Source organism: Castanea sativa, chromosome 6, assembly GCF_040712315.1.
Source record: "Castanea sativa cultivar Marrone di Chiusa Pesio chromosome 6, ASM4071231v1".
In the NCBI taxonomy this organism is placed as follows: domain Eukaryota; kingdom Viridiplantae; phylum Streptophyta; class Magnoliopsida; order Fagales; family Fagaceae; genus Castanea; species Castanea sativa.
In genome coordinates, this window is record NC_134018.1 from 46,671,997 (window position 1) to 46,692,128 (window position 20,132).

The 20,132-nt window shown below is 33.0% G+C and overlaps 3 protein-coding genes across 3 annotated transcripts; all 3 read right to left on the reverse strand.

Annotated features, from left to right (window-relative positions):
• Positions 1–11,063: 11,063 nt before the first annotated feature.
• LOC142638905 (small polypeptide DEVIL 11-like) lies at positions 11,064–12,016 on the reverse strand. The gene has a single exon (XM_075812978.1). It carries the CDS (start codon positions 11,754–11,756, stop codon positions 11,439–11,441), a length of 318 nt encoding a protein of 105 aa, XP_075669093.1. The 5' UTR covers positions 11,757–12,016; the 3' UTR covers positions 11,064–11,438.
• A 6,075-nt stretch (positions 12,017–18,091) lies between these two features.
• Positions 18,092–18,490, reverse strand: LOC142640068 (uncharacterized). Its single transcript, XM_075814167.1, has one exon. The coding sequence runs from the start codon at positions 18,488–18,490 to the stop codon at positions 18,092–18,094; it is 399 nt and encodes a 132-aa protein (XP_075670282.1).
• A 735-nt stretch (positions 18,491–19,225) lies between these two features.
• Positions 19,226–19,867, reverse strand: LOC142640069 (putative mitochondrial protein AtMg00310). The gene has a single exon (XM_075814168.1). It carries the CDS (start codon positions 19,865–19,867, stop codon positions 19,226–19,228), a length of 642 nt encoding a protein of 213 aa, XP_075670283.1.
• Between the last annotated feature and the right edge of the window lie 265 nt (positions 19,868–20,132).

Here is a 20,132-nt window from a genome sequence, read left to right on the forward strand (position 1 = left end):
TGTTCAATTGTTTTAGTACCAAGAGAGCTCAAAATTTCAACAGTCCTAGTACCCAGAGATATATTTGCCCCCCACCCTTTGATTTCAAATGTTTGTCCCAGCATTGGAGTTGAGAAAAGATAACTTTGAAATTCAACCTAGATACTTTATCCTATTCTGTTTATTCACTGGATTCACTATAAAATGAATCAAAACTTTTCCCATCCACCAGGAAAAACAATAAATTAAACTTTTCACGTCCTTGTTCAAAGTTGAAATAGGAAACACTTTAGTCTTGACATCGGTTCGAAAAGACGAGTTATACTTACATATGAAGACAAAATATGAAAAAAAAAAAAAAAAGAGAGGATAAAGTACAAATTTGGTTGTGCCCAAGACTATAATGTCACTTAATATTTAGATGTGAATTTGTCAATTGTATTAAATTTTTTCTTATTTTCTTCATACCTGCAAAATTTTCAAAAAATTAAAAAATTAATAGCTATATCATTAATCAATTGTTTAAATTACATGTTTTTGTAGTATAAAATTATGCATAATAAAATAAGTTAATAGATTATGTAGTAAATAATATCTAATTGATACAAAATTTGACATTTGTGTTAAGAACACAAAAGACATACAATTTAATCATTAGATTTTTAAAATATGTAGCAATGTTGATTTTTAAAAAAAAAATTGTAGCCAAATTTTGTCCAAAAAAATAAAATAAAATAAAGAACAAAAAAAAAGAAAAGAAAAGAAAGTGGAGCAAGAAAATAAATAGATGAAAATGTATGAGCGTAATTGCTTTAGTCTTTAATGACTACATCTTTACCAATAATTTTTTTTTCCATATGAATTAATTGAAAGATATATATATATATATATATAATAAAATAAATTATAGACTAATAATAAATAAAAAAAATTACAATACTTAAAATTTGTGTTTGTTTGGTAGTAGTGTTCAAATATTGTTGTTTAAAATGATGTGAAAACTGTAGTTTAAAAGGTATTATGAAAATACTTGTTTAAAAAAGTACTTATAATGCAAAAAAATATATCATTAGTGTTACATATATTATTTTCTTTTGCAAGTAATATTGAATTGGATTCAAGCAATATCCCAATGATAACAATTAGTGTATTTAAAGGATGGTACCAATTAGTAACGTAGCAACCTTCGGCTGAAGTAGCCACCCACTTTGCTTGATTAAAATCCACTCTCAAATTAGCACACCTACCCCAATAAGCCTTTAGTGTATTCTTTAGTCCATACGACTGTCTCCATGCCAAAAATCAATGCCCTATTGTCTCTATCTTTCTTGATCTCATCTAACACCCAATCCTTCACCTCCATTTGATCCCCTTCCAAATTCCTTGTGGAAAATTTGATGATAGGGGTGTCTAGGCCAAGCATTCCCCCACAATGGCTCTATAAGAGTCGAATTCATGGCGAGTGCAGGTTCCTTATAAGAGATAAACGATTCGGCACGTTCGTAGAATGAATCTTTTGACATAATTGGTTGTTTGTTAACTGCAATGGGAGGTATGTGTTTGAAAGTTGAGATCTTGGCTGCCCATTCAGCAACCAAACTTGAATCTGATATTTGGAAATTTGATACAGAGAGATAGTAAATGATGACTTCAAGGGCTGGATTATGAATTGAAACCATGAACAATATATATGAACATACTTACAAAGAATATTATAGAGTGTCACAATTATTTTACATGACCAGGAAAGCTGTGGCAAAGAGGATTTGGATTTAATGGTTAAAGGAATTAATGGCACGTAAGGGGTTTTGCAAAGTTTCAGAGATTGACATTGAAGCACAAAGAAAAGGGTGAGAAAAAAGCAACAGGCAGGCTAGAACACAGAGAGAAATGAGAGAGGAAGCTGTAATCGAATTAGAAGTTGTGGCAGACCCATATGTGAGTTGGTCATACTAATTTAGAAATGTTATAAATTATTGTGACATTTTGTTGAGTCACTAACTTTTCTCAATTACAATTAGAATGATATTTATGTACAAGAGCAAGCCTAATCTTCTCTAAATAACCAACCACAACAGATAAAATTAACAGAAACTAAACAAACTCTAACGGCTAACAAAGCAACGGCTATTGTCTCTACACTGTAGACAAAACAATGTTGTGAAAAGACTTGAGAAACCCATTTATAGGAGCAGATTAAGTTTAGATACAAACTAGTTTAGAAAAAGTCCCTCCGAACTACTAGGTGACAACATAATAAAGCTATATATGCTTGGAGGATTGGTGCTTCAATTGTCCACAATGATGTTTCTAGACATAGTAGACAAATTGCTAGACCACCTAATAATAAACAAATCAAAATTACAATATAAATGTGTCTATTTAAGAATTACTTATTTTTGATAGTTTATTTGTCTAATGCGAGACAAAAAAACTAAAAACTAATTTATTTTTGAAAAATTGAAAGTTAAATTATTTTAAATAAAGCTGAGATTAAAAGTAAAGAAAAACCTATGAGAATTACAAAAATAAACAAAATAAACTAGTTTATAATCATTCGGCAAAGACACTACAAAAAGATTTGAACCCTGTGAAGGGTTGAATCTTGCTTGCTATCTTTAACAAAATCAATTGCCACCGATTTGCAGCTGAAATGATTCACATATCTAGAGAGCCTTTATGTGAATTTTAAATGCTTTTAATTAGATAGTTGCGGCCAGTGGCATCTATATCAATGAAAGAAGTATACATCTTTGACTGCTTTCGTTACTATCAAATTGCTTTTGTTTTGGTTTGTGGACTGCTTTTGTAACATGGAATGCTTTTGTTTTTGTTTGTGGGCACAATCCTAATCCCTACAATTTGATTTTTAGCTTAAAAGGACTGTTATTGGTCAAACAAATGATGAAGTCCTTGATCCTATGATTTTGATGGTTCGATTTAAATGATCTCCTTTTAATCGTTGTTTAACATTCAAAAAGTGTTTCTTCATAGCCTTTCCCCTCATCAAATGGAAGTCATTATTACAAAAGTTGTGTTCATTATTTCACTTCGGCTTGAAGCATCTAGGTGGTCTCATTAGGCTTTGTGCATTGAAGTCAAGAAAGCATCTCTAAGAATACTTTAAGGTTATATTGCATACTTTGATTCTTCCTAATTGATATTTATTTCACAATCATCTTTCTATTTTATAATTTTTATTTACATTTTTTCAAAATTGATCAAAAAATGTCTTTACTATTATCTAAGTAATGAAAAATACTGACGTAATAATTAAAATTCATTCTACGGTTTCATATCATTGAAGTGAGCTATATTTCGTGAATTCTTTTTTCTATATCAACATTTTGAAGTCTCAACAAATGATGGTAAGGATTCATTTCAAACATTTTAAAGTATAAGAATGGTTTTGAACATAGATTAAAGGCTGAGACTTTAATTAATATTTTCTCTATTAACATCACTAGTAAAAAGTTCATTGCCAATACAGTGAGCTTCATTGATGCCACAACAACTATTGCAAGCATTAACATGATAATAGTAATTCTATACCTGAATCAACAAGAGCAATACAAGTAGCTGGATGCTAATTGCTAAATGCATGACAGTATTCATTACAGGTATCACTGGTGGTTAATAGAAACAAATAAAAGAAGAAGAAGAAGAAGAAGAAGAAGCATGGTGACAGAGCAAACCCCACTAAAAAGAAACAAATAGCATGTGTTGCTACTTGTTAATGCAATCCAAGTGCAATGTATGTACATTGTACAATGTAGCAAAGGGTGAATGTGGTCCAAGCTCCCCAAACACTAAGCACCTTCATTTTAGACACTATCTAAATGTGTATTAGGATTTTTTAGAAAAATATCACACAATGTCCTTAAAGAAGAACAACTTTAGTCTTTAGGGGTCCCTAGTCCCAACCCCCCAAATAATGGTCCAAACTTGTACTCCAACCCGACACACCCCTCAAGCTAGAGTGCTAAAAAGGCCACTAAAAGAGACAGTAAGAAGCATCTCACACTTGGGATTGAGAGTCTTCATTCCCACTATGAGCTTTATGGGTCCCTTATATACACCACGCGACCAACGGTCCAAAACAATTGTATAAAATTTTATTCTCTTCCGGATTTATATAAATTCAATAACTACAAAAAAAATAAAGATAAAATAATAACTCATAGTTTATACCTTATTTCTTCTGAATTCTCTTATTTTTAATTTTATCAACTAAAGTCTCAAATTTACTAAACTGTTTTAATTTGAAGCTCCGGTTGATCTCCGCTACATTAGACATTAATGGTGTAAAAAAAAGGATTTAATTTGAAGCTCCCGTTGATCTCTGATACATTAGACATTAAAGGAGTAAAAAAAAGGAGAATCGTCGATAAAATTTAGCATTTCATTTAAATAACTAGCTTTGATTTTTGGTATAAAAGATTTATTTTACTTTCTCACTCTAGGTAATGCTTTTTCCCTATTCTATCTTTATTCAATAGCTATCCATTTGAATTATAGGCAATCCCTACGTGAATTGCAAAGTTTTATTAATGGTTGCTATTTTTATTCAATAGTTATCAAATTGATTTAGGAACAATCCCTATGTCAAATGCAAAATTTTGTCAATGGTTTCTCATTTTTCTCTACTAAGCCACTTCGTTATTACTCATAACAATAGAGATAGATTGAAGTTTTAAATTGGAACGATTTTATAAGTTTGAGTCTATAATTAATAAACTTAAAAAATCTATGACCTAATATGAAATATAGTATATAGTAAGGCTTGAGTTTATGAACTTTTATAAAAAAATTTATAATAATTGTTGATGCAACTTATTGTGATCAGTAATGTAATAAAAGTGATGTTAATAGTAAACTTAGACCTATCCACGAGTCGGTCTGGGTCGGGTTTGTGCCCAACCCGAAACCGACCCGACCAGATCGGGTGGTCAATATTTCAACCCGCTGCTGACCGGAGTGGTTGATCGGATTGGGCGGGTCGGAGCTTCCATAGCTGTCGGACGGATCGGTTGGAGTTGTTTATTTGGAAAACAGCGAGAATCCGGCCAAGAAAAGATGAAAACGGCAAAAAATTGGAGATTTTTTTTTTTTTTTTTGCAGAAGGCAGAAATCCAGCTAGATCTCGCTAGATCCAGTGAGATCTCGGCCATTTTTGGCAAGATCTTGGCTAGATCTAGCGAAATCTTGCCGGATCTAGCCTAAATCTTCCTTAAAAAATTCAAAAATCTTGCAAGATCTACACTTTATCGCTGGAAAAATAAATGGGTCAGTTGGATCGACTTCCTCGAATTTAAGAGGAGAAGATCCGATATCCAACCAGTTCAACTCGGATTTTGGAGAATAAAATCCATTGCTGACCGCTGGAGCAATCGGTTTGGTCGGCGGTGGGTCGAGTTTGGTCGACGGTAGCAAGTGGGTCGGTTCCGGCAGGTCCTTGGACAGCCCTAAGTAAACTTATATGAAAGTAACGTTATTCCAATCTTTTATAAGTTGTGTTTTATCTATATTAAGACACGAGGGAAATAATTTTTGCGTTTCATAATTTATCATAAGAAAAATGCTAAAATTTTCAAATTAATTTTTTGTGATTGATGAGATATTAATTTGTAAGGTTGTGTAAAATCTGCAATATTAATGTGCGTTTGGGAACTAATAAAAATTATAAATTATTTCACTATTTAGTTTATTTTTGATATTATTTATAGATTTCACTGCATTTTTTGATATTATTTATGAGCCTCACTATACTATTTCAATTAATTTTTACTTTTATTTACAATACTTTTAACAATAAATTTTTAATTTTAACAAAATAAACGGTATCTAAACATACAATAGTTGAGGGGATGACCACCCCGCAACCCACAAACGCATGTCACACATTTTTTAAATAAATAAATAAATAAATATATATATATATATATATATATATATATTTTGTGGTGTGATTTTGAAATTTTGTCTTCTAATTAGACCCCTACAAGAATTTCTTCATAGGGCAGTCGGTGAAGGGCGGGGCCCACAAAACGGTTTTACTCATAGGCAAGGTTTAGGGCTTTTTGGGAATCTTTTTTTGTTGGGATTGGCCCACACCGATGAAAATTTTGGTATTTAGTTATTTACCATAAGAATTACAAGGTCTGGGCCCACCAATTTATTGTGATAAGGAAGTTTTAAGAATCTCCTACGTGCCTTCATTGACTCTAAGGTATGCCTATATGGCCCTATGAGATAAATGGGCTTTACACTCTTTAATTACTGAATTTAGTGTGATTTTTTAAATTGTTATAGGTCATCCATGAGTCTATGACTTCTCTCTCGTATAGCTCAATAAAAAATAGTTTTAAGGCAAAAATTATTAGGTATTTTTATATTATTACAGTTGACATCGTATATCAAATCAAAAGAAACTAATCATCTAATTTATAAATAATTTTTTTTACATCTTTTTAAATTTATATCACTATTTTATTAGGAGGGTTGTTTTTAAGATTCAATTACAAGTGTCTTTAGGGTGTTTTTTAGTAGACTATTTTTTAAAAAACTTATATTATTTTTATAAAAAATTATAAAAATATATTTCTTTTTTATAAAAAACTTTTAAAAATATTTCCTAAATATGTACCTGAATTGCCATTTAATAATTACTATTGACAAAGAATAGTTACCATTCCATGGGAATCGCATCATTCCATGCCCTACACAACATGTTGGAACAAAAATTTTACATCATCAGTATAACTATCAAAAGATTCCTTCCCTTTTGTTTTTCTTGCAAACTCGAATTACTAGTTCAATGTGTCACATTACAAGATTTTAATTGAAAAGACAAAAGCGTATCTTAGCAACTAGCATTATTTAAGAGGCACTATTGTATCTAGTATTATCTAAAAGACAATCAATCAATGGTTTGATGATTGATAACTAGAAAACGAAGGAAAATTGTTCTTTGAGTCAAGTGGTAATTCTCGTTTCTAAGGGAAAAAGGGCTTTTTACATATAATATATATATATATATATATATATATATATATATATATATATATATATTATTAAGCATATAGCCCCTTGATTTAAAATAAATAAATAAAAACTATAAAGGCAATAAAGCAATGTCAACGTCATATTTTAATATTGTATAATGCATAATTTTATGCCCAAGAGACATCCGAATATCCATTAAGATTTTATAATCTTCGGATTAATAGTGGGTTAAGATATGTGGGGGTGACTATGTTTCCACCTTTTTCTTCTTGTGCTTAGGTAACCTCTCATTAAAATATTTCATGCATGTAATTATTTTGCCCTTTTTCTTTTCGGCTCCTTGGTCCCATTTAGCACGCCAAGCTAAATCCCAATGATTAATTTTTCAAACCTCTAGATCTAAATATGGATTCAGAAAAAGAAGGCATAATTCCATACCAAATCATGAGGTTTGACCTTTCTTTTAAATTAAGTATCCCAAAGTTTTCTATTACATTGATGTTGATCCTACAAATTTAAAATTGTTGCAATTTTAATCTTTAAAGAATTTCATCACCTAAGTGTCCATTTTAGTTTTTTTTTTTTTTTTTTTTTTTCAAATTTTAGATTTTAACTTTTATGTATAACTTGTTAAAACATTTTTATTTTTTTCAAAGTATATGTATACTTTAACAATCTCTTAGCAAAAATAATTAACAAAAAGCTAAATAAGTTGATGTTAAATGCACACTAAAACTAACAGAGAACAACATTAACTATACTTGAGATTATCAAGATTGTTGTAATTTAACTAGTTGACACTTCCTAATTTTTCTAAAATATAGATTTATAGTTCAAATCCTCTTACCCAACTATTAAGGTATTAAAAAAAGAAGAAGACCACACTCAAGATCTATGTGTCAAAAGTTCCTTCATCTAAATTGTAGAAGATATTTTGGCATTTGAAAATAGACTTATAAATGTGTATTAACAACGTGTATTAACAAAAAAACAATATAATGATATTGATAGAAGTTTCTAGCTAGCAAAGAGAAATATTAATTTTCTTTCATAAAAAGGAAGGAAATATTTAATAACTTTTAATTTGAAGTCTTTGTTAACTAGCTAAAGAGTGTAGCTATGTAGCCTATGTTTGTTATTGTAAGGCAAACTTAAAAACCAGAGCTTTGCATAAACAAAGATCATTATTCACCCTCAGCTTCTTCTAATATAATTACTTTTTGGGCTAGAAGATTTACCTCTAGGTCAAACAACTGCTGATACGAACACTTTTCTTCTTATGCTTTTATGATCATTATCACAATCTAATAATAACCCAATGTATGATGGAATGTGCAAATTCTCAGGTTCTCAATCCGCGTGCATTAGGTACAACTTTTTGGGTCAAAAATAATTACAAGTGTTACGAGAAACTAGCTGTTTGCTTCTGTGGCTAAAATGATGCAATGCAGAAGCAGCAAAAGTAGGGTAATAGAAATTCTTTTAGGACACACTATGCTCTGCTCTTGCTTTCTAAAGCAGGCGCCATAAGTAATAACTCATGAATATTCGATAAATCTATCCGCAAGAAATTGTTCATCAAATTTTCCACACTCTTCTAAGTATATTCGTGTTGTAGTGGGTCCAATTAGAGTGAAATGATGATGCTAGGTAAGAAAGAATGCGAAAAATCCAGTATCCTTAACAAACAAGTCTTACAAATTGTCCAAAAAGTTATGAAGTCGGTTTCTAAGTCTTTTACAGTAAAAATGATAATTATAAGCTAGGAAGCACCATGGTTTAAAAAACCGAATTGGACCGGTCAGTTTAACTGATTCAATTGGGAATTATGTACTAATTCGGTCTGATAAAATGCCCAAAACCAAGAATTGGAGGTAAATCACGTTTTGTCCCTGGTTCGGTTTTTAAAACCATGGAAAGCAAGAACACGAGTATATTTATGATACAGTAACATGAACTATCTTTGAAAAATTATATTATAAAACGGCTGGTATGATACACGTATAACATGAATACGATATGATTATGATCATATTTACTAACCGATAAGTTTAGAATTTTCCAAAATTTTTTTTCTTATAGGTTGCACCGAAACTTTATGCAGAAGATATTATCTTTTTTCTCAAGGTAGATGAAGATAGATAAGGATTGTCATGCCCATAGAAACAGATTGAATCAGACCCATCGACAAGGTAAAAATTGCAGATAGAGATCAGATTGTTGTTGTCAAGCCCATAGAAACATATTGAATGAAACCCATCAACCCAACCGTTGATTCAAATCAAACCCACATCAGAGACGTGGCGATTAGCTAGCCAGAGGACTTTTCAGTTATTATAGTTATAATAATATATAGAAATGGAAATTGTTTTCCAGTTTCCACTGTCAATACAAATTAAGTAAATAGTATTTTAGAGAAAACAATGAGCTTTGAGCGTGTGACACCATGTGTATTTTCTTGTGCTGCTTTGTCAGCAAACGTGCCTACTTGCATTTCCCAAAGCTACATATACTCATTTATATTATAGTACTAATTTACTAATTTTTTCCCTTTGAATATGCCAAACGAAAACAAATATTATCAAACTTAGGCCAGTGATTAAGTACTGAAACTTTATGATTTCCAAAGGCTTCCATTTTTTTTTTAAACATATAGTCAGACCCCATGATGGCACCACACCAGACGCTACAGTATAAACTACAGAGAACCTAGCTGTAAAATTCTCACGGACGAAAATACCCCCCAAATATTCATGGTAATTACACTTAACATGCTTATGAATCTTTTTTTTTTGGGGGGAGGGGGGGGGGGTTCAGAACATGCCTATAAGAAAATTGTACTTATAGTTATGATTAAATTTCATGTCGTTAAAGTTAATACAATCTTCCAAAGACATATTCCTCTTTGCCTATCCTTTTCAATCCTTAATAATATTTTACCTGAGGGAAATTAAAAAAAGGCAAACCCAGATGAAAAGATGGGTTCAAAAAACATTGTGGTAACTGGTAAAAAGTTCAAAAAATACTTCATGATGTGAATGAGATTAGGGGTCAAAGTGGTCCATAGCTGGTCAAAGAACACAAATGTTAAGAGGACATGGAGGTCATTTGGATTGCATTTCATTCACTTCATTGGGTGTAGAGCCCAATTTACTTCTCTAGCCATTAGCCTATTTTAGTAGAATTGACAGAATATAGTGGGAATTTTTTTTCCCCCTCGCGTGTACCTTCAAGTATTTTTTTTTAATTAGAGATTAATCTGTCAAAATTGGGTAAAACATATCGGATAAAATTCAGGAGCACACCGAGTTAAACTTGGTACAAAACACTTTGAGACTGAGAGCACATCTAACTTAGCCAACCCTGAGTTAATTTAGGTGAGAATTTACCTTTGCACCCTAATTTTGTTTCAGCAAAAAAAGAAGAAAAAAAAAAGCCTAATTTTGTATACCAAAAAATTCATTTTCAATTGCTTCAAAATTTTTAGTACAGTTTATTTTTCCATCTCAAACTCACATTTTACGTTCTAAACACCATTACATATTTTCTCACTTTTTTATATATATTTTAAAAAATTACAAAAATCTCGTATCAAACTATTCGGCCATACAACTCCTAACGTTACAAACAAATAATTGAAGAAACGAAAGGGCAACTCTAGTTTTAAGCTGCCCTTTTGTGCATCCAGAGAGTCTCTCACTCCTCCCACGTTGATCCATCTTCTGCCGTCGATGGGACTTTTTTTTCTTTATTAATTTAAAAATTTTCAACATCCACGATCCAATTAAAAATTTTGATTAAAAAAACTAGATAAAATAATAGGCTTTGTCAGCCAAGCACACCAGATCCACACAAAGCTCAGCTGCAATGGTTGAACGAAATTTCCATCTGGGCTAGAGAGAGAGAGAGAGATGTGAGATCTCAAAATGACCCGTCACTTCTTCAATCATCAAGATCAGCAAAACCCAGATAGGAAACAAAGAAATAACTAAAATAAGGTCACCACCAAACCCAGACAACCAAAAATAAGAAAGAAATAACATAATATTAGAGGTAATTAATAATCAACGATAATGGGATTACTGAAAGCTAACTTTGATTCTCTTCTGAATTTAATGTCTCTATTTCCAGACAGATAAACAGTAGAATTAATTAACAGCAACATCATGATCCCGTCTCCTTCAAAGGAGATTCAGAGCCCCCAAAAAGAATCTAACCCAATAAAAAAAAAAAACCACAAAAAAGTGGAAAAAAAAAAAAATCTATGTACAAGTATATATCTTTCTCTTCCTCTTCCTTCTTGGACGCCAAGAAAAACTTTAAACTGGGTGGTTTTTTGCTTTATCCAATAAAAGAGGAAAAAGAGAGAGAGGCATGAGAAAAAAGAGTGAACTTTGTTTGTTTTGTCCCTCTAGAGAGCCATCTCTCTCTTTCCCTCTGCAAAACTCATTTCTTTAAGAATCGCTATATTCTCTCCAGCAAATGAGCATAGTCACGCAGCGCCTCACGATGTAGAACCTTGCTCTTTGTTCCTTCACAAGCCTGGCACACTTTCTTGTGAAAGAACACCTTCTGTGTGAGGAAGAGGAAGAAGAAGAAGAAGTAGAACTATTCTTCATGAAAGGAGTAGTAGCACTAGTTGCTGTTGTTGAAGATCGGCTTCTTGAAGAAGCTTCTTTCTTTGACAATTTCCACTTCTCATCAAAGTAAAAGGGTGGTGGAGCTCCACTAATGGAAGTGGCAGTAATAGTACTTGTGGATACTGAAGCCATGGTTTGGAAATGAAGGGAATGAACTGAAAGACTTTGGCAAAGACACAAACTTTCCAAGAAAAAAAAAAAAGCAAAAAACAATTCTCTTTCTCTCTAAAATCCCTTTGGCTTTTCTTTGCTGAGCTTTTGGAAAACAGAGAAACAGAGGGTGTGAAAGAAAACAAAGAAACAAGAAGTGGAAGTGTGAAACAGTGGGCAGTGAGTAAATGAGAGAGTGAGTCAGTGAGGAAAAGAGAAAGAGGGTTAGGGTTACTATTTATAATGGGGTTAGAGAAGAAAAGGAGTTGCAGCTAGGTGTGGCAGTGGGTATCACCTGGGCCTTCTTTGCCTCGAGAGGCCCACCTTATAGTTTTTTTTTTTTGGGTAATATTATTAAGGTTTATTATTTTAATTTTTATAGAATTGTTTATTTATTTATTGAAAAAAATATTATTATAATGAGGTAGGTTCCCAAAGCAAACGTCATGGGCTACTTAATTCAGTGAAAGAGAGGGGAGGGGAATTTAATGCAGCAAATCCCACTGAGCTGCTTGTGGGGCTGTTAACTGTAAAATTTCTTGGGTTTCAAGAAAAAAAGATTGCATTTTGAACTTTAAAAAGTTGCATTAGATTTGTGTGATTGGAATAGCATATTTATTTATTTATTTTTGTTAAATGTATTTAAATAAAAAAAAATATATATATATATTAAATACAATTTGTTGGTTGTTTTTTCTTTCCTGAAATTAATGTAGGAATAAAAAGTAGATGGAATCCCCTAAAAACAAAAAAGTGATAAAAACCAAAGAGAAAGACCCGAAAAAAGTAGTGACTTTTTGACAAAATAGAAGCTCAATCTTAAATGAAACTTACATGGTAGAAATAAGCTAATTAAAACTTGAATTAAACTTTTTTTTTTTTTTTAAAGATTCACGTAAAACTTGCAAATATTGCACAAAAATAAGCTAAATAAAGCTTAAAAGTCATTGCACACAGAAGATTAAAGATTGAGAGTGGTCCTTTTTTTTTTTACCACAATTTAGTCCAGCACACAAAATATTCATAATAAAAATGAGTGGTAATGGTAGAGTGGTGTGAGCATTACACTATCTAAACTATAATTTACTACCTTCACAAATGGTAAAAAAAAAATTGTGAAAAATCAAGTGGATAAACATTGCACTTTTTACTGCTCCATATCACTCCGTCTCCATGTGAGAGAAGTGTGGGGTAGAAAAAAAAATCATTGAAAGGATTGAAAAATGGTTTCTTTAAGATCACAGAAGATCAAAAAAAAGATACTGCGTTTTTGCAAGTAAACCAATTCAATTGGCAGGTAAAAGCTTTGTCGTGTAAAAGGGATTTGTCATTTGTGAGGTCGAGTCCTACAAAATTGAAATTCACGCGCTTGAAGTTTGATGTGGCCAGGAATGTTAAACTGCACTGATTCCAGTTTCTAAAAGAAGTCACTCTGTGCTCTGTAGAAACTAGAAACACACAAAAGAAGTGACTGTGTATGATGTGGAAGCCACCTTTTTTTTTTTTTATAGCTAGATATTGAAACTTTGTTGTCACTTAATCACATTTAGATAAACACTTGGTTTGTGCTTATTTTGCCAAATGAGTGCTCAAACATTATGGTTTAAGATAAATTAAATTGAATTGGCATAGGACAAAAGTGTTAGGTAAGATTATTGAATTTTGGAAGAAAAGTAAAAAAGATTGATGTGGATAACTTATTGTGGGTTACACATATGGTAGCGTGGCACATCCTGTTTATATTATTTTGTTCCTTTTATCACATTACTTCAATTCTTACATTACAATACAAGAAGGTGTGTTAAATTATCTCTTAATTATGGTCAATTTATTTTAACTTAAAGTGTCATTTTATTTCTAGGGTCAAATTATATAGAGTTTTTTTTTAATTATTATTTTAGATGCAATTATATTTTAATACAAATTATTTTTAAGAACAAAATAAATTAATAAAATTAATAAGCTCAATCAAACTCATTTAATATTAAATAAAGAAGTGAAAAAAAAATAGTTATAGTTATTCAATTAGACATAGTTATAGTACCTCAAAAAAAAATGTCTAATAAGTTTGGGCTATAAGATATTTGCTCTTTAAATTGCAAATATAATTGAATTATGTTAACGAATACCCTTATATTAATTCTTAATAAACTATATAAGAAGAGTTTTAATTCTACTTTTATGAAAAATATAAAATTTATAAAAATTATTTCATTATTTTTTTCATAAAATATAATTAAAACAATACCTTTAGGCACCATTTAACATAAATTATGCACCTAGATTACATGATTGGAAGTCTAGCCTTTCCATAGTTACGTTGCTTCATTACAACAAGACTTCTATGATTCTATGGCTAGAATTAAGCAATAAAATGAAGCCAAAAAAAAAAAATTTGAAGCAAAATTAATTTTAAAAAAATTGAATCTCATACATGTCCCTATGGAATGGAAGGAAGCATCTTCGAAATGTGATGAAGAAAAGAAAAAAAAACCGAAAGAGAAATTTGTACTTTAACCTATCTTCTTGATTTCCTCAATAATCTACCAATTAGTAGGTGTCAAATCCTAAGCAAAAGAGTGACATCAAAGGTGTCCTACAGTTGTAGGGGGTGACCACCTTTCACCCAGTCTCGAAAGTATGGCCAAATTTTGTTGCCTCTGAATTCACACCCTCTTCCAAACTCCTTTATGCAGTGCACGAACCGCACCGTCCATTAGATTTTTTTTTTTTTTCTAGTTCCAAAGACCCAAAAACCGGCCAAGCAACCCTGGCTTTTCGATTATGTTTTTGCATCGATTATTATTATAGCTCTAGAAGCAAAGACTCTCTCTCTCTCTCTCTTTTACTCTGTTTTGTTCTTCTTTGTAATAATTATTATATGTATCCCCAAGTGTTTTGCAGTAGGTAAAAATGATTCGGTAGATTTGACCTTACGAGGGAATGAGGCCATGTATATCGTGCCCTACTGGTTGTGTGTTTGATCAATCTAATAACTTAAATGTCCCAAAGTGACTTATCATATTGTATCAAATCCCATGGTGCCATTTTAAGCTTTGAAGACATGTACGAGAGGTGGACCTATGATTCTGTAAAATTTTTCATCACGGGTTTTGTAAAAGTGATTGAATCTATTATATACAGGTTGCCAAACCTGTGATGGGAAATATCAAAGGTACATATTTGTGATATCCCATCAAAATCACATTCTTGAATGATCAACAATTTTGTGATTCAAAGTGATCTGAACTATTGAGGATGCGACCGACTATCTTTTTCCTTTTCTTGGAAAAACATAATAAATAGGCATGGGTGGGTGTTCAAAGTTATCAGAGCTACTGAGGATGCGACTGATTATCCTTTTCCCTTCTTTAAAAATTATAGTAAATATGTGTAGATGGTAGATGTTTGTGAAATGAAGAAATATTGGATAATTACGTAATATTCTGTTGTCTCAATAATTAAATTAATAGTAAGATGCTTTTTATTTTTTATTTTTTATTTTTTTTATACAAGATAGAATTTTACTTTAGCATAATCTAAGCATATATGTGTGTGAAACTCCCTCCTAGAGACTTGAACTCCGACCCTTACCGTCTGAACCCCACAAGCACTTATACTTATGGAGTGACCATCGCACCAACGGTATGCGGTGAAAAATAGAGAGAAGAGTAGCATTTATGATACTCTTAAAATATTCTATAACTTTCAAGATATCATGATAAGACCTTGATTGAAAAGAATGAATGTTTTGGTTTCTCGATAATGACTAGGATACTTATAGATACCAACAACCGTACTTCCAATAGATAATCGAATAATTGAAGGACCTAGCTAAGATTCAACACGAAACATCCAATCAGGCAAATTAACATACATGCATCACTATTCAATTAGTTTGATAGTTACTATTTTTTTAGAGAGTTTTAACTTATGATATCTGCTCCTAATGGTAGAACTTTATCATCAGACCAAGATACCAATCAGTTTTTGGTGTAGGCGAGAATCGAATCTCAAATATCTTATTTAACCATTAAAGACTTTACCAATTGAGTTAACTAAAACCTACAATAATTATTAATTAGTTATCGAACAATCAACTTGGTTTGGTCCCTAGATTTCTTTGAGTCCCATTACAAGTGAATATTTTTTGACCCTCTATTAAATTAAAAAAAAAAAAACATAATTTGGTGTGAGAGATTAAAAAAAAAACGTTTTATGTAGGGTTAAATTTCAACTCATTTGGGAAGAGAGGGAAAACAAAAAGGTGAACAATGGGAATTCATCAACTTTATTTGGTATGGTGTTGTACACAATAGTCATAAGCCATAACTCTTTCCCCACCAAGACATTTTTAATTCTAGAGATCAGCTTGAGTTTTTCTAGTTGGTGTTTGGGAAAGGTGAATGCTGAATATGTGGACAGGCCTTAAGTTAAATCTTTTTTCTTTTTTGTTTTTCTTTGAGGATTTCTTTTTTGTTTTTTTTAATCGTCTATAACATTGTACACATTTAATACTGTGGTCCCAGTTTTGAATGTGGAAGAAAAAATGAGTACACTATAGTCTTTGATAGACTATAATACCATATGGTGCACGGGTGCAACTTTGACTCCTGTGAAAATGCTCAGAGCTGTAACTCATATTTTAACGCACGTCAATGTCAATGTGAAACAAAGACAATTAGCTTCATCACAATATCCTATATCTCCTCCAAGGAAAAGCAATAAAAAAAACAAGGGGATAGATACCATTTTATATTTTATGTAGGTTTTCTATAGTTTTAAATCTAGCAAAGTTGTGGGGCCTTAGAGATGGTCTTATGCTCTACAAAAACATGAACCTAAGTGCTGTGATTGGTCAACTTGATGCCATGGCTATTGTCCAGCTTCTTTCAAGCCCAGCTAGTACAAATCTCTCAGTTATGCCCCTTATTAATGACTGTAAGCAGCTGTTATCCCATATAGCCCAAGTCTGGATCGTGCATTGTTATCGCGAAACAAATTCGTGTGTTGATTGTTTGGCTAGAATATGGACTGATCAAGAGAGACCTTTTATTTTGTATCAAGATTCGTCTGTGGATCTTTTGGAGCTGTTAAGCTCGAACAGATCTGACTTGTTGTTTTTCAGGACCATTGCTGATCCTCCCTTCCCCCCTTAGTTTGGCTGTTTAATGAAATTTCTTTTCTACCAAAAAAAAAAAAGTTTAAGATTATTATAGTTTAAATTACATAATTTCTAGCAGAGCTAGGTGTGGCGGACTGATCAAGAATGAGCAAGGAGAGTGGGACGGGGGATTCTCTAGGAGGCTTAGGTGCTTAAACAGTTTTCTAGCAGAGTTGTGGGGCCTTAGAGATGGTCTATGCTTTGCAAAAATATAAACCTAAGTGTTGTGATCGTTCAACTTGATGCCATGGCTATTGTCCAGCTTCTTGCCAGTCCAGCTAGTACAAATCTCTCTATTTTGCCCCTTATTGATGATTGTAAGTAGTTGCTATCCCATTTAGCCCAATTTTGGATCGTGCATTATTATCGCGAAGCAAATTCGTGTGCTGATTGTTTGGCTAGAATAGGGACTGATCAAGAGAGACCTTTTATTTTGTATCAAGATCCGCTTGTAGATCTTTTGGAGCTGTTAAGCTCGAACAGATTTGGCTTGTTGTTTTCCAAGACCATTGCTGATCCTCCCTCCCACCCTTAGTTTAGCTGTTTAATGAAATTTCCTTTCTACAAAAAAAAAAAAAAAAGTTTAAGATTATTACAATTTAAATTACATAATTTTGTTAATGGAAATGTTTTGCCACATACTAGTATGCAGCAACTGTTGTATAATGGTTATGTGAAAGTAAAAAGAAAGCATTGTTTATTAGACATTTGTCACTTTCTTTTTACTACTTCATAATCCTATATGCAGTAATTACTACATACGTATATGCAGTAAAACTTTTCCTTTTTTGTCAATTTCAAATTAAATTGTGTTCTTTCGAAATCGTATAATTTTAAACAACTTAAAAAAAAAAAAAAACCAAAAATCAAACCTAGAAAGAAAATGTTTATCTTCAAATCATTTTGGTGAGAAACCTTTCAAACCCTTCTTATATTTTTTGATTTGATGTGGATTTTGAAAATCTAACCGTTAGATTGCATATTTATGCCTTAGTAAATGTTATCAATTAAACATCACATTGATGCCTTAGTAAATCAAGAGGGTGTTGTTTGGCACTTTATTGGTTTTTATGGGCATTCGGAAACTTTTTTTTTTGTTGAGAAACCAGATCAAATGCCTGGGACTTTATTAAAAACACGAAAACAGTACAGGTTAAAGGACATCCCTTCGCACAAGAGGAACAATGTCTGAGGGCATATCCTCAAGCCAAACCTGCAACTCTACAGTTGTGCTTGCTTTCTTAGCAAGCGCATCAGCTACTGCATTACAAGAGCGTGAAACATGCTTGAAATCTACCAATTGAAACCCCAAAGCCAGCTCACGAATATCTTCTACAACAGCTCCATAGGTAGCCAAAACTCCAGAATCATTGGTAGTAGCATTGATGATCACCAAAGAATCACCTTCAAAGACAACTCGAGTTAAGCCTATCTCAGCTGCAAATTGCACAGCTCTGCAATAGGCAAGGGCCTCCACATCAGCTATGGATTGAGGCAGGGGAATAGGCATTGACAGAGCACCTATTGCATCCCCAGCACAGTCCCTAACCATCACCCCAAGGCTTGCAGAATTTGAATCATTGAATATGGCCGCATCAAAATTAACCTTACAGCTGCCGAGATTAGGTGGTCGCCAGTGCTACAAACTAACTGGAACAACTGGTGGAACCTCCTCAATGACCTTCCTCACAACAAGGAATTCCTAGAGCATAAAGCCAGCCATACTGCAAATTTGGTGGAGAGGGTGAACTGGCTTCCCAAAATGGCTGGCATTTCGTCTATTCCAAAGTAGCCATGCAATAATAGAAAACAATTCCAGCCTCACATCATCCCGATAAAACAAAAATCTGACGAAAAGATCGCTAAAAGTCACTGGTTGGGCTGAACCATCATGGAAGAAACAGCCCAAAGATCTCCAAACACATGCTATTTCTTTGCATAACCAGATGGCATAAAGCGTATCCCTAGATTGTTCTTTGCAGCCTTCGCAGGTTGCTGATGTGGCAATGTGCCGGCGGAGTAGATTTGCCTTGGTAGGTAAAGCATTTTGACAGGCTTTCCAAATGAAATGCTTGATTTTATTTGGAGTGTGTAGCAACCAAATTCTTTTCCAAAAGCTTCTTTGGGGCTCCGGGTTTGAGGTACCAGCATTAGGAGCTAATTCACAAGCCACAAGCAATTTATACGCGCTGCTGGTAGAGAACAAGCCAGAAGGAGTAGGAGCCCAAGTGATTCTGTTAGGGGGCAGTCTTACGCTTAGGGGGATGCCCATTATTAACGCAGCATCCTAAGGCAAGAACAACTGGTGCACCAAATCAGATTTCCACGCTGCAGAATTATAATCAATTAACTCACTGACCTTAGCATCAGGTGCCAGCTGGTGGGACGGATCTAAAATGGGCCGATTTGAATGAGCAGGCGGCCACTTATCCATTTTAATACGCACAGATTCGCCATTTCCAATACGCCACACCATCCCTTTCCGAATAACATCCCTTGCACTACAAATGCTTTTCCACGCATAAGACCCCACGCTTGAGTCTTTTGCCTCCAAAATAGAGCACTCCGGGAAAAATCTAGCCTTAAACACCCGATGGCAAAGGGATTTTGGATTATTAATCATACGCCAAACTTGCTTAGCCAAAAGTGCCTCGTTGAACTTCTCAATTTCCTTGAATCCCAAACCACCTTCTTCTTTGGCTTCACAAAGTTTCTCCCACTTCACCCAATGAACCTTTCTATTGTCCCCGTTATAACCCCACCAAAATTTACGAATTAAAACCTCCAAATCTTTTATAAGACCCTTCGGAAGCTTGAAACAGCTCATCGTATATGTAGGAATAGCTTGGATGACCGATTTAATTAGGGTTTCCCTCCCGGCTTGGGATAACAGCTTTTCTTTCCATCCTTGGAGCTTTTTCCATACCATTTCCTTCAAATAAATAAAGCTTTGCTTCTTGGCACGGCCCACAAGGGCAGGAAGACCCAAATACCTTTCATATTGTCTGATAGTTGGCACTCCCAAGAGTTATTGGATCCGAATCTGGGTATCATGATGGGTATTTGAGCTAAAGAAAATATTTGTCTTGTCACGATTAATTTTTTGACCCAAGCCTCTTTCATAGACATCCAGAATATCAATGATGTTTTGGCACTCCTCCTCTCTTGCTCGATAGAAAAGCACACTAACGTCT

Bases quoted from the DNA above. Each gene is read 5' to 3' on its own strand.
- LOC142638905 (XM_075812978.1), bottom strand. From the start codon at position 11,756: ATGGCTTCAGTATCCACAAGTACTATTACTGCCACTTCCATTAGTGGA.
- LOC142640068 (XM_075814167.1), bottom strand. From the start codon at position 18,490: ATGGTTAGGGACTGTGCTGGGGATGCAATAGGTGCTCTGTCAATGCCT.
- LOC142640069 (XM_075814168.1), bottom strand. From the start codon at position 19,867: ATGGTATGGAAAAAGCTCCAAGGATGGAAAGAAAAGCTGTTATCCCAA.